This window comes from Desmodus rotundus, chromosome 3 (assembly GCF_022682495.2).
Source record: "Desmodus rotundus isolate HL8 chromosome 3, HLdesRot8A.1, whole genome shotgun sequence".
NCBI classification, from domain to species: domain Eukaryota; kingdom Metazoa; phylum Chordata; class Mammalia; order Chiroptera; family Phyllostomidae; genus Desmodus; species Desmodus rotundus.
In genome coordinates, this window is record NC_071389.1 from 44,091,733 (window position 1) to 44,106,775 (window position 15,043).

The following is a 15,043-nucleotide window of genomic DNA, read 5'->3' on the forward strand; positions in this document are numbered from 1 at the left end:
ACTAAACATTTTCTGTGTCCTTGTTCTTTATCTATAATGGCATAACAAGAACAACAACAATACTAATGAAAACAACTATCTTACAGAGTTGCTGTAAAGATCTGCTGATCCTAGTAGTAATCATAGTACTTACTGGTCCTTAATACATGGTAGTCATTGGTACTCAAAGTGATAGACTAAACCATGGCTACCCAATTCAAGGCCTACCACTGCAGAGATAGCTAAGTGGCATTCATATGCGTGTGTTATGGGAACTTAAATCCTGCTAATTTACTTACACACACTGTAAAATGCTCAGGGGCATGAGAGTTAACGGTAGATTTAACATCATTAATGATGCCAAAGTTTTCAAAGCATTGGTTACAAAGTAATTTTATGCTTTGTGTCTCTTTCCAATTCATCATTAGAAGCTGCTAGTTATTAATGCATTGTTGACCCATTTGTCTAAATCTCAAAAAGAACTTCTAATAAAATGACAGAAATCAAATCTTAAACAGAAACTTATATTTCAAAACATATTTTAAAAGTTTAGTCATCAGGGAAGTTGAACTCATCGGATATGGTCTTCTGCTAGGCGTGATTTCAGTTGAGATTCCTGGTCTTTTAAGAGTACAATAAAAGTCTCATAATGATTGGTTTTAAGTGGTAAAATGAGATGAAAGGATCTTTTTATATAATAAGTTAAAACACAACATTTTACCTTTGTTAGAAAGTTCTGAGCTCTTCTTCTCAAACAGTTTTTGTTTTATTACTTTTGTCACTAGAAGAAAAAAATTTTCATGTTAAGAGTTAACATGGAATGTGAATAATTTCTCATCTTGAAAGAATCAAAAAATAATTTGAAGTAATATATATGCCTACGTATAGACATCAAGTGCAAAATGCAATACATTGTATCTTATATAAAGAAATGAGTACTACAGAAAAAAAAGCCCAACTGCAGTTTTGAAGGTAGCTTCTTCCCCTTTACATGCAAGCGCAATCCCTGAAACAACACAACCTGGCAAACGATGTGTGGCTGCTACTCTTTCCAGCACACGTCCAGTAGTGATACATATGAAGAGGTCTAGCAAATTTAAATTTGGGAAAAATTAACACGCTTATCTCTAAAGTTGAAAATATTAAAATACATATCTAACTTTGCAAATGGGAATGGACAGACACCACTGTAAACTCAAAGTCTTCTTACTTAGTTCTTTTGTTTTCTGTATTTCGCTTTTTAAGAAACATGATCCACAGGAGACACCAATGAGATTTTCAAGCTTTCTATCGCTCTCCAAAGCCTAAAAGAAAGTCATTTTAAATGAGTTAAATTCTCTTCAAATATAATGTTACTGACAAATCTAGTGAAAATACTGTTTCCTTAATCTGAAAAACTTCAACTTCATAGTAGGGAATTTAACATTTCCTGGTTACGTCGACTATTGCGAGACTTAAATGCTTGCATAAACACAATTTATTAATTAGAAAGACTAAACATAATCTAAAAGTAAACAAAATTGGAATTTTGGAAAAACTGGAATCTTAAACATAAAAGTAAACAAATTTACTTTTAAATATGCAAAAGCCAGGTATTGCTAAAATACTATGGTTTATTAATGATCATATAGAAAAAGAAATTCCCATGAAAAGTAATTTAAACATATGCCCTGCAAACTACTGAACTGGATTCTTTAAACTGGGGTTTCTTTCCTATTCTTTTTCAAATGGGATAGTAGAAATATAAAATATGCCAAAAAAAAGCAAACCTGTATACTACTTAAGCCTTGCATTATTTCCACAATTTCTTCTGATGATTTCTCAATGTTAGATAGCAACACCATTAATCTATGAATAAAGAAAAAATATTTAGCAAGATCAAACATTTTAATACATTTTCAGAATTTTATTTCTTTTTACAGAATTTTACATTGTTTTCTGTTCCTTTTCTTTACATTTTCCAAAGTGATTAGAGATGTAAATGCTCCTCCTCCATTCCTTCATTCCTTTACAAACACAATACATATTATCAACCATGCTGTCTTGTCGAGTTTCACGTTTTCTCATTCCCACTGAGCAGCAGCAGACTGTAGAACTAAGAAATGTCCAAACCTGTAGAGAAGTTTATGAGTTTATTTGAGCCAAACTTGCATGTTGGGAAGCATGATCTCAAATGCCCTGGGAAATGAGTTTTGCTCTTTGTTTTACACAACTGGAATTAAGGAGGGAATGTAAAAAAGATTACCCGAAGGTGACAGAAAGCAAAATACAGGATAGTTAACAAGATTATGTACTCCCTTTTGTGTGACTATTTCTTCAAGAGGTCTGGAAAACAGGATTACTTCTGACAGTTCAAAGGTATGTTAACCTAGATGCACAAGAATAATAGACAGGGCTGCCTAAAAACATTTTACTAAAGAAGATATAGTCCATGTTCATTGCAGCGTTATTTACAATCACCAAGATTTGGAAGCAGCCCAAGCGTCCATCAGTAGATGAGTGGATGAAACAACTATGGGACATTTACACAATGGAATCCTACTCAGCCATAAAAAGAAAGAAAATTTTACCCTTTGCAACAGCAAGGATGGACCTAGAACATTATGCTAAGTGAAATAAGCCAGTCAGAGGAAGACAAATACCATATGATTTCACTCATATGTGGAATTTAATGAACTGAACTAACAAGGAAAATGGGGACAGACTCACAGATGGAGAGTAGATGACAGCTAGTGGAGGGGGGGAGGTTAGGGAGTGGAGGGACTGAGCAAAAAGGAAACAGGACTCATGGACATGGACAACAGTGTGGTGATTGAGGGTGGGATGGAGTATAACGGGGCTAAATGGTAATGGGAAAATACAGTAACAAATATAAATAATTTTTTTTAACAGAAAGAATCCTAGAAGCCCAGAGGACCATTACCTTGTTACATCCCTTTTACATTCCTGGGAGAACTGGAGGACAGAGCCTCTCCACACTGTCTTACCACATCTTAAGGAACTGATGGTGCTTCCTGTTAACCCTCAGAGAATTGTGTGGGAAGGGCTGGATCCTGCAGGGTTGCCACCTCGAATGATTCCAAGGGGCTGTTTAGGTAAAGTAAGATGTCAATAGTGCCCCAGGAGTTGTGCAACGCAGCATCCCCGAAGGACCTACCAGCAATTCTCTCTCCTACTCTGAGACAGTTATTGAGGGGGTCAGCTAAGTACACTGCTTTGACAACAGCAGAAAGGTGTATGGACTGAGTATCAATTATCTGGGGAAATTGTTTTCAAGGTATCCTTCACATTCCTAAGCTTCTTCTGAAGGGAAACCTGTCTGTAATGCAGGACCAAGTGGACTAATGGATACTCCATTACTCCTCATTTATATTTTAATTTCCTTTCTTCTCCTTCTATTTCTTCCTAGATGAAACTGACTGTTCTGCCATCTCGATGGCAACCAAATACATGGAATGGTTTTATCACAGTTGTCCAGCTGTTCAGTTTTGAGAAATTCAGGAAGTGTGTTCTCCTTTTCCACATCTTCTGACTCAGTGGGGAAGCCTTCATAATCTTTGGAGCTAAAGTGCTTGCTGAGCAGCTTTTGGGGGAAGTGTGGTTGCTATTGTCTCCATCCTAGACAAAATGGCTATTCTCATATTTAATTTCACTTGTGCTGGAGGCTGGATTTTTACTACTGCTGATCCCATTTTCCTGTATTTTTAACGGGCGATTCAAACTCTACTCTGCCTCCTTCAGACAGTATTATTTGCTAGTCACATGGTCTTTAATATCATCCTTATTTCCCTTGACTTTTACTTATATCTGAAAACCAACACTCTTATTTCTGCCTGTATAATACATTTCTTGAGTTCATCGTGTTACAAAATTTCAGTTATTGTTGCTTCCTCTTTCAACGGTGAGTGAAAATATCAGTGGGTGCCATTCATATTTTATAGAACACTACTTTTTAAAACACATTTACCTCCGGCTGGACTAAACTGGATCAAATCTTTCATGGCCTGGTGAACTGCACAGATGCTGATGGGCACTGCATCCAGATACCCAGTGACTGCTGCCAGTTCTGTATTCTGGCCACAGGTCACTATAGTATAACTTAAGAAATCTGAAATCTTGGTCCTCCTTGAATAAATCCTTTGCTGTCAGTAAAAATGTAGCATCTAGTATTTTAGAAGTGTCTAGGTTAATTTTCTAAGATACTTTTAGAAAGAAACTATATCCTGTTGGTCTGGCACACAAAATGTTGTTTAAGATTTGACTTTTTCTTTCTTTCTTTCTTTTTTTTGCCAGATTGCCTTATCTCAGGGGCACATACTTATGATATGTTAAGTATGAATACCTCCTTTTCTCTTGATAAAACCACATGCCCAAAATTTAGGATTTTAGGTGCATTTTCCAATTTGCTTAGAAAACACTCACTGTGAAATTCAGAGTTCTCTCATTTTCCTCAAAGAGAAAGTCTTATTACTCTGAAATTAGATGCTTCAGACGAATAAAATTCATGGGAGGGATGTATCCATTAATTATTCTTTTCATTTCTTTCATAGTAATTCAGTCTCAAGAAAGTCATATATAATGTAACTCTCAAAACTATCATTCTGCTCATGTTTTGGGTTTTTTCCTATCTTGACTGCTTTCAATTCTTTTCCATTCTTAACTTCAATTTAATATCATCATTTTCTTTTTCTCTATAAAGTTCCTCAGATGTGTTCTGAGTAGAGAATTAAAACAAAAAGAAACTGTCACTGAATTGTTGGTTCTAACTCAAAATTGTGATGCAGGTGGCTAGCCAGCATTAACTCAGTTGCTGCTGTGCCACCCTAGATATGGAAGAAGGGAGCCAAGGAAGGAGAGCAGGTAAGAAAGAAACCCAGGTGGTATCGTCGAGATTCCCTGGCACGCAACCCATGCTGACTATCACACTGACTGTGCAGGCACCGTGGATGTAGTGGGAGAAGAGGTGAAACCTCTAAAAGCATGATGATGGCCTTTAAAGATCCTGATTTCCCACCTTCTGTAACTTCCAATTGTTTGACCTCTGTGTTCCTCACCAAATTTTAAGTTCCATGAAGGCAACGACAGTGCCTATCTTATTTACTGTTGTAACTCAAGTTACCTAGCAGCATAGTGTCTGTATTATGGTAAGCACTCAACAAATGTTTGATGAATGAATGAATATAATAAAAAACCTTATCTAATGATCATCCATCCCTAGATCCAAGTGAAATATGCTTATCTTTCAGTTTTCCTTTCACTTGCTTCCAGTCATAGACTTTATTGTTCAGTTCAATTAAATCATTGAGAAAGTTGGGTGGGAGACACGAGGAGATGCTGGTTCAGGAGTACAAGCCTTCATTTATATTGTGAGATAAGTAAGTCCTGGAGATCTGATGTACAGCGTAGTGGCTATAGTTAAAAACACTTTATCGTATACTTGAAGTTTGCTAAGATAGTAGATCGTAAGCATTCTTACCACCAGAGAAAAAGGTAACTAAGTGAGGTGATAAATATGTTAATTAACTTGATTGTGGTAATTATTTCACAATGTGCACTATATTCAATAACATTACACATTTTAAATACATACAATTTTATTTGTTAATTATATTTCAATAAAGCAGGGAACAATTAAGAAAAAGACAAGAAAGTTAAATATCTCAGCCCCTTAACCCTCTGCCACACACATCTTTCTCATGTGCAATCTCGTATTTCCTACCTGTTTGGCTTTTTCACTCTGGTCTACACTGTAAAAGCTATAGAACCCTTACAACAGTATTGATGGTTAATATTATAAATACATGATTTTGCTGGGCCCCCAATGCTGCTTAGCTTCCCTGTTAGTCAATTTAGTAAGTATTTTATTTTTCTACAAACCACTGCTCAAAATAATGGTGTAAGCTAACCTCCACTTCCTCCGTACTGAAATTAAGCGCTTTTATTAAGATCTCTGCCTTATGACTACACTAACACTATATTCTCAAAGGCCACAAATGAACTCTTAATTCATTCCATTGCTAAAAAATTAGCTGAAAGTCACTACCTATCAGAGATTGTATTTTTTACAGAGAAACGTAAAGAGGTCAGTGAACCTCTATTTATCTAAATCTATCTAAATGTATTACTTTGGATGATCACAGTGGGATTATAATAAAATATTGCTAACTTATTTTTTGGAACTCTAAGTTCAAGGCACTATACTTGTTACTTTACAAGCTGTATCTTATTTTATCTTTAAAACAACACTGTAGTATTACCTCCATTTTCCAAATATGAAAACTGAAGCGCAAAGAAATAGTTTTTGTTTTTAATTGAAATTTATCTACAGATCACTGAATGGGCAGGAACAACCACTGAGTGGTCTTAAGCTGTTCTTCCACAAACTCCGAACTGAATGGAAATAAGGTTGACAGAAAATACACAGTTTCTTAAAAAAAAAAGAAATATATTTGACATATTGGTAAATTTAAGGTATATGACATGTTAATAAATTTACATATTGTAATATGACTGCCATTGTAGTGATAATTAACACCTCTATCATGTTACATAATTATCATTTCTTTTTAATGGATGGAATAATTCAGTCCTAGCCTTAGCAAATCTGAAGAATACAAATACTGTTGTCTACATTCACTACACAGTGCATTAGATCTTTAGGACTTATTTCCTACTGGTTGCAAATTTTGGACCCTTAAATAACATCTGTCCTATCCCCCTCCCCCTGGCAAACACCAGGTTTTATGAGTATTTTTTTTAAAGATTCTACAACATATAAGTAATATCATTACTTGCTATTTGCTTTCATTGTATGTCCTTTTGTACAATTTGAGTTTTTTTTACTATGTACATATATTGCTTATTTTAAAATATAGTAAGTTTAACAAAAAAAAATGCTTTCCTGTCACCATATTTTGCCATGTAGAATGCACACTTTTTTGCCCAAATTTTTGAGGAAAAAATAAGGATGCAATTTATGCACGGGTAGTACTAATTCCATAACTATATAAGTGTTTTTAATTCTTTTATTTATGCTCATGTGTTAAAAGTGTAACTCTAGAAAGCAATAATGTTATCCATATGCAAAATAATACCCTGGAATATGATAATTGGTTTTGTTTCTAAATATAAATAAATATATATATAAAATGAATTAAAAAATTAAAAGATTTTTTCCTGAAAGTTTGGTCCAAAAACGTGGGTACACATTATACACGGCAAAATACAGTAATATCTAGTTGAGATAGGTTTTGAGATGGGTTGAGGAAATGAGAACTTTAAATAGCGGAAGGAGGGAGTATTAATTTATAACAAAAGTATGTTGGGATAGGGCACGTGAAAATATTTGGGGCTGGGGGGAGCATGGCTAGGGAAAACAGCTAGGAAAAGCAGATAAAGGGGTACAGGGCTAGATGTAGGAGATGCCAAACAAGAGGACTTCTCTGAGAAACTCTGCATCCGCACCGTACTCAAAATGGCACTCACTTTCCATCTTTTAATGTAGTTCAGCTACATTATGGGAAAAATCCACTTGAGACCCTGACCTGGGGGTATAACCACAAATCACAACACTATTTGTACAGAGAACTCATTCTAAGTTCCACTCAAATGGTTTAAAAACATTCTGAAACATTACCCACTTCTAAGTTGGAGTAGGTATATGAACATAAGACCACAAGCTTCCAATGTGCAGAAACTTCATTTTCCTCACATCTACCCATCCCTGATATTGTGTGGCACAAAGAAGATACAGCTGAAAGGGTAAATGAGCTGAATATATGAATTACTTTGAATATTTGATCACTATCCTCCTTAATTCAATTTCTCCAGCCTCAGTGAATAAATATTCTTTCCAGAATATACAGGCAGTAGCTTTCTGCACGTAATGACTTCATTCAAAGGACGTCTGGCAAGCCAATATGAAAATAGCTGGTTGCTGGCATGTAAGCCTTCTAGGTTCCTCTGGATTCCTTAATCTGCAGGCCTCACTGTGGTCTTAGCTCTTGAACCAGCTATTTGTTAGGCATTATGTTCCCAGACAACATATTACTTCTCCATCCATGTAAATCTGAAAAGAGCTCCTCAGTTTTACCCTTTGCTGGTCTCTTATGTACAAGTTGGGAAGAGTAGGCTCAATGAGCATTAAAATTAAGGCATCACATATCACCATCATGTGAACACTGCAAAATACATCACAAAGTATTTCACTTCTTTAAGAAAGAATACTTTAACTCAGGTATAATTCTTTATTAATTTCTGTAAGAAAATAATTTTCTTAAATTATCACCAACAAATATGACCCCTGTCTTTCAAGACACGTGTATATTATTTCAAAAACAACAAACTTACTCATCATCTTTTGTTGTGGATTTCTTTCTCTTGGTTAAACTGAGATGATTCAATTCTTTTCTCTTTCCTATGCATGTGCAATAAAAAAGAACATAAGGGAAAAATTGTCAAATTTTAAATAAAATTCAAATCACCAAATTTTAAATAGAAAATAAAAGGATAGATAAATAAAAGGAAAGTAGGAAAAAAAGTATCCTGAAATTTGCTACGAGAAAAAATTTTTACTGTTATGAATAACTTTTTAATAATTATTTTATATTTTTTATTTCCTGTTTTCCTATTTTTTATTCATGATGATGTTATATAAAATAATTTTTTTTAGAGAAGGGAAGGGAGGGAGTGAAATACTGATGTGAGAGAAAAACGTCGATTGGTTGCCTTCTGTACCCACCCTGACCAGGGACCGAACCCACAACCCAGGCATGTGCCCTGACTGGGACTTGAACTGGCGACCTTTTGGTCTGAAGAACAACGCATAACCAACTGAGCCACACCAGCCAGGGCTACCTTTTGAAAAAATTTCCATTAGGGGTTATAATAGTAAAGAGAAAACTAGAGAAACTAAGTTATCCTTCATATGTGTGTGGAGTTAAAAATGTTAATTTCATAGCTTTAGTAGAACTTCATGTTTATACCTATTAGTGGTCAAGTAAACAATGGTTTTATGAGCTAACCATGTAGTTGTTTGTTCTAGATTACTTTATAGTACAATATACACTATATACTTTAAATATATTTGATGTATAATAAGTATTTCATGACACATTAGCATAAAGATTCTGTGTCTTACATATATGGCCTTTGATAAATGTTTATTAAATGAATAAACAAGCAAATGAATGAATAATCCAAACTCTTTACTACTAATGACAAACACTAAAGAAAAATCACTTCTTAAAATGTTTAAATGATGACACTCCCCTCATACTATTACATATTTTTATGTCGTTCCATTTGTTCAACAACTGGCACAAGAACTATTATTTACTCAATGTTCTCATTACTTTTCAAAAAAACCGTTTGATGTAACATATGGTGAAAAACTGACTCTCCAACAGAAATATAATGTGAGTGACTTAATAAAATTTAAAGTCTCCTACTAGAAAAATTTTTCTAAAAAGTAAAAACAGAACCACAAGCCAAGAAACATCACGGTTTGCTGGCAGCCTCCAGAAGCTAGGAGAGAGGCATGGAACGGATTCTCTCTCAGAGCCTCCAGGAAGAACCAATCCTGCCAACACCTTGATTTTTGGATTGCTAGCCTCCAGAACTGTGAAAGAATAAACTTCTGTTGTTTTAAGCTACCAGAAAGAAAAAAGAAAGAAAAAAAGGAAAAACCAAGCAAAGTAAATTTTGATATTTCATTTAACCCAATATACCCAAAGTATTATAATTTTACACATATAATATAAAATTATTAATGAGATAATTCTTTTTTCACACTAAATCTTTGGTATGTGGTGTGTATTTCACACTTACGGGACATCTCATTTCGGACAAGCCACATTCCAAATGCTCTATATGTATTGAGCAGTGTAGATGCAGGATTATACCACAGAAGGCTCTAATACTTCAAGATGAAATCAATTATACAGACAATGTGAAGGCAATTTCTTCAAATCTTCAAGTGTAATTTATTAAATATTAAGAAATATATAATCTGGAACAGACTTTACAGTGCTGGTTTGCATTTTTTTAATTTAATTTTTATTCCATGAATTATACTTGCTCCAAGTACTAGGAGGAAAACCTATTTAAAGTATATTTCCTATGATCTGGCATTTATAATTTCATTGAGTAAGTTGGTTCAGAAGCTGATTAATAATAATTTCCTCACTTACTTTGAACTTTATAACTTCCCTAAAAAAAAATAACTAAATTGTCATCTCAAATTAGACTTTAATGCCAAATTAGACTTTAATTCTTGTGATTTAGAAATTTTGCTAAAGTACTAGTTACCTCTTGTTTATTAACTTTTCATTATTGACTTGTCTGCATCCTTAAATTTAACAGAAAAAGTTAATGTGGTTAAGAGTTTATTTAATGAAAAATGTAAGGGTAAAAAGGTAACATTTATAATTTTGGAGAACTCTGAAGAAATAAGTCTATTAGAAGCTGTCTCTCTAAAGGAAAATAATCAAGCTGGAAATGTATGTTTTATAGAAAACCACAAATGAAAACCCACAGTACCCATTAAACCTTTATACATTAAATATTCAAGTTACTCTGTTCTTTTACTTTGTGTTTAATTTTCACACTTTAGCACCCATCAGTAATGTTAAGTAAGAAATAATAAAAGAATGCTTTATTTAAATTTTCACCCATTCAGTACTTTTCTAAACAGTTATATTATTGTAAGAGGATCAGTCAAATCTCCTATTAATCTCAATCTTTCCATGGAAGAGCTTATGTTTTTACTATATATTTCCAATTGATAAGTAGGAAGAGGTTTAAAGTCTCTGAGAATAACGCTTGCATCAGTTATCAAAGACTGTCAGTAGATGCTAATATATCATTAAAAGTTTTCTAGTTACTTAATAGCTACCTTCCTTTATTTCATTCCATTCTATTAGCAATTAACATATGTTAAATGGCTATATGATCTTTTTCTCACTAGGTTATATATAACAGTTGTGTCCTTGACTCCCTTTAGATGCAATTTTGCAAAACTGTGGTAATAAACATACCATCACTAAATCTGGACTATATTCAAAATCGTACACGGACATTCTAGTAAGGCTCCAGGGAGCCCTTTTGCTAACTAACGAAGATAGCTTACAACAGATCACAACATTTAGAAGTACGACCAATGATGATGACGATAACATTCATTTATATAGTATTTTTAGGGCTAGGCAGTGTTTTTTAAAAATGTTACGTATGTTAACTAATTAATCTGCACAAGTCTGAGGTAGTCACTCTTATTCTCATTTTACAGATGAGGAAACAGGCACAGAATGACACATAATTTGCCTTCTGCGGCCCTAAAACTAGTGGGTGGCAGAGACAGGCCCTAAACCTAGACAGCTGGCTGTAAAGACGGTGCTCTTAACCATGATGCTACGCTTATTTATTAATAGATTGATCTAAAGTTCAAACAGGTTTAGGCTAGTATCATGCTGCTTCTAGATACACATACTTTGTAGCTGACACACCTCAGGCATCATTTGGTCCCAAACCAAAAGTTGTGTTTTGAAGAAAATTTTGATTGACCCAGAGAGGTTCAAATGATTTGTGTAAGATGTCACATACAAGTTAGTAACTTTTTTCTAAAACAGTTATTGCCAGATCATGTTGGAGCTTGCAGGCTAATAGGCAAATCGAATCCTGTTATTCTCTTAACCAAATTAGTATTAGTAAACAAACGTGGAGAATGAAGACGCCCATTGTAGGAACAATTCATGAAAAATAACAATGTTAATGGTGCTTTTTAAATTCAAAATACCTTTACTGAGTCCTATGGAAGAAAATATAATATTCTTAAAATATTACCTATAATATTGAATAGAAAGATACCAATGAGAAAAGTGGAACACCCTTTTAACTATGAAGACATTTAAGAGGCAGCAACGGAACAAGTTTTAAAATCCTTTTTAAAATATATTTTATTGATTATACTATTATAGTTGTCCTCCCATTTCCCCCTTTTTCCTCTCCGCCCTGCACACCCCTTCCCACCCACATCCCTCCCCTCCTTTAGTTCATGTCCATGGGTCATACATATAAGTTCCTTGGCTTCTGTATCTCCTGTACTATTCTTAACCTCCCCCCGCCTATTTTATAACTACCATTTATGCTACTTATTCCCTGTACCTTTTTCCCCCTCTATCCCTCTCCCACTCCCCCACTGATAACCCTCCATGTGATCACCATTTCTGTGAATCTGTTCCTGTTCCAGTTGTTTTCTTAGTTCATTTTTGGTTTTGTTTTAGGTTCAGTTGTTGATAGTTGTGTTTGTTTTCATTTTACTGTTCATAGTTTTGATCATCTTCTTTTTCTTAGATAAACCCCTTTAACATTTCATATAATAAGGGCTTGGTGATGATGAACTCCTTTAACTTGACCTTATCTGGGAGGCCCTTTATCTGCCCTTCCATTCTAAATGATAGCTTTGCTGGATGGAGTAATCTTGGATGTAGGTCCTTGCCTTTCATGACTTTGAATACATCTTTCCAGCCCCTTCTTGCCTGTAAGGTTTCTTTTGAGAAATAAGCTGACAATCTAATGGAAACTCCTTTGTAGGTAATGGTCTCCTTTTCTCTTGCTGCTTTTAAGATTCTCTCCTTATGTTTAATCTTGGGTAACTTAATGATTATGTGCCTTGGTGTGTTCTTTCTTGGGTCCAACTTCTTTGGGACTCTCTGAGCTTCCTGGACTTCCTAGAAGTCTATTTCCTTTGCCAGATTGGGGAAGTTCTCCTTCATTATTTGTTCAAATAAGTTTTCAATTTCTTGCTCTTCCTCTTCTCCTTCTGGCACCCCTATGATTCGGATGTTGGAACATTTAAATGTGTCCTGGAGGTTCCTCAGCCTCTCCTCATTTAAAAAAATTTTTGTTTCTTCATTTGGTTCTGGTTGAATGTTTCTTTCTTCCTTCTGCTCCAAACAGTTGATTTGAGCCCTAGTTTCCTTCCTTCCACTGTTGGTTCCCTGTATATTTTTCTTCACTTCACATAGCTTTCACTTCTTCCCCTATTTAGTGGCCATACTCAATTACTTCTGTGAGCATACTGATTACCAGTGTTTTGGACTCTGCATCTGGTAGGTTGGCTATTTCCTCATCATTTAGTTCTTTCTCTGGAGTATTGCTCTGTTCTTTCATGTGGGCCATATTTCTTTGTTTTGGCACACCTATTACGCTGTGAGGGGTGGAGCCTTTGGTATTCACCAGGGCAGGGCAACCCATGTCCTGGCTGCACTGTGGCGCTATACATGAGGGAAGGGTCAGAGAGGGAACAATACTGCTTGCTCGTCTTTCCACCTGCTTTCAAGGGAATGGCAGCTTCTCCTGCCCCCACAACTCCCACAGATTTTTAGTTAGAGGTTCTGAGGCTTTATTTTCCCACGCTAGAACCCTGGGTTGTGCAGTCTGTGTTGCTCCTCCGTAGTTCCTCCCAGTTTATGTGCATGTGAATGTGGGACCACCTGGTCCGCCAGCTGCCAGCCATTGCTTTGCTGAGAGTCCTCTCCAGCCCAGCTTCCTTCTCTGTCCCTCCTACTAGTCTGGATGAATGTTTCTTCTTTACCTTCTTGGTTGTCGTACTTCCATACAGTTCGAGTTTCTGGAAGTTCTGGTTGTTTTTTGTTTTTAAAATGGTTGTCTCCTTCTTTTGGTTGTGCAAGGAGGTGAAGGATATCTCTCCTACACCTCCATCTTGGCCTGAACACAGAGCTGCTTCTTCTATCATTTCTCTTCATTGTTTTAATCACATTCTGTTTATACCTCTGTGCTGTTACATTGTTGTAATCTGTGTGATTTCTATAGACCTATTGTCTAATTTATAAGTACTCACTTTTACTATGCAACTTTGTTGTTTATCCTTCTACTTTAATTATTAAAAAAAAAATTCTGATGCATTTTGGGGAGTAAAGATGAGCAAAAGATGTACCAGTCTTCCTCTCCTCTGAAAAGCGTAACAGTTTGGAGAAATTTGCTAAGGGATGGGGAGGGCAGCAAGGTAAGGACACACAAATACGTATATATATGTGATAAATGCATATGTGTGTGTCTGTGTATACACACACACATACATATATCTTAAATGTATAAGGTTGAATCAGTCACCCCATTTAAGGTCCATGCAGAGGCTAAGTAGAAGGAAGACTTAGAATCAGATTTTTCTTCCTTTTATAGCTAGAAATGAATTTAAATTTAATGTTAAGTAAATTGTCACATACCACATGGTTCAAATGTATACTGAATGTACATATAAACATCTAGAGAAAGGGTATTTCAGAGACAACTGCCAAGTACAATGTTCTTGTGTTGGGAAGGGGCTCAGCATGATTAACGAATAGCAGGAAAGAATGGCTAAAGTAGTGTAAACTTGGGAAGGGTAGCAGAAAATGAGGCAGGTGATATGCTCAGGTATTAGATGATGTATGGCCTTAAAAGTCATGATAAGATTTTGAATTATATCCCAAGTGTGATGGGAAGTGAGTAGTAACTCAAATGTCCTTGAAAATGTTAGGTAAAAGTCCTTATTTAAATCATACCTTATGTTTTGTACAGTATTTAAAAAGTGAGGATTGTTAAGAGAAGTTATGACTTCATTTGGAACTTAAATTACTTTATAAGAGTTGGGCTTTTTAATTTCTAAAACATGTATAGGATGACATAATCCGCTATAAGAACCTAGACAGAATTCTCCTACTTAGAGACTTCTGTATGTAAGATATATATATCAGAGTATATAAAACACATTATGTACAGTTTAATAAAAAATTATAGTGACCCAGTATAACCACAATATAGGTTAAGAAATAGAATATTACCAGCTCCCCAGGAACCCTTGCTATATGACTTTTTAAAAAAGAGCTTACTTAGTACTATAATCTGCGATAATTATCCACTTAAATGTCAACTGGAATCATGTGACCAATCTTTTTATGGGCAAAAGGAATGTTCCCTTAAGTCCATGTTTAATTTCAATATGGAAATTGAGTACATGTCCACTTAGAGCCTATTCACATTTCAATATGGAAATGTACCATCT

The 15,043-nt window shown here is 35.0% G+C and overlaps 1 protein-coding gene across 4 annotated transcripts in view; it reads right to left on the reverse strand.

Annotated features, from left to right (window-relative positions):
- The window catches only part of ITGB3BP (integrin subunit beta 3 binding protein), a 57,875-nt gene that overhangs the window by 13,367 nt on the left and 29,465 nt on the right, over positions 1-15,043 (reverse strand). For all 4 annotated transcript variants that reach the window (XM_045199451.3, XM_024565428.4, XM_045199450.3 and 1 more), the window contains exons 4-7: positions 8,329-8,395; positions 1,749-1,827; positions 1,190-1,283; positions 701-760 (exon numbers count right to left, since the gene is read on the reverse strand). In XM_045199451.3, coding sequence (XP_045055386.1) covers positions 701-760; positions 1,190-1,283; positions 1,749-1,827; positions 8,329-8,395 — 300 coding nt within the window. The remainder of the gene's footprint in view (positions 1-700; positions 761-1,189; positions 1,284-1,748; positions 1,828-8,328; positions 8,396-15,043) is intronic.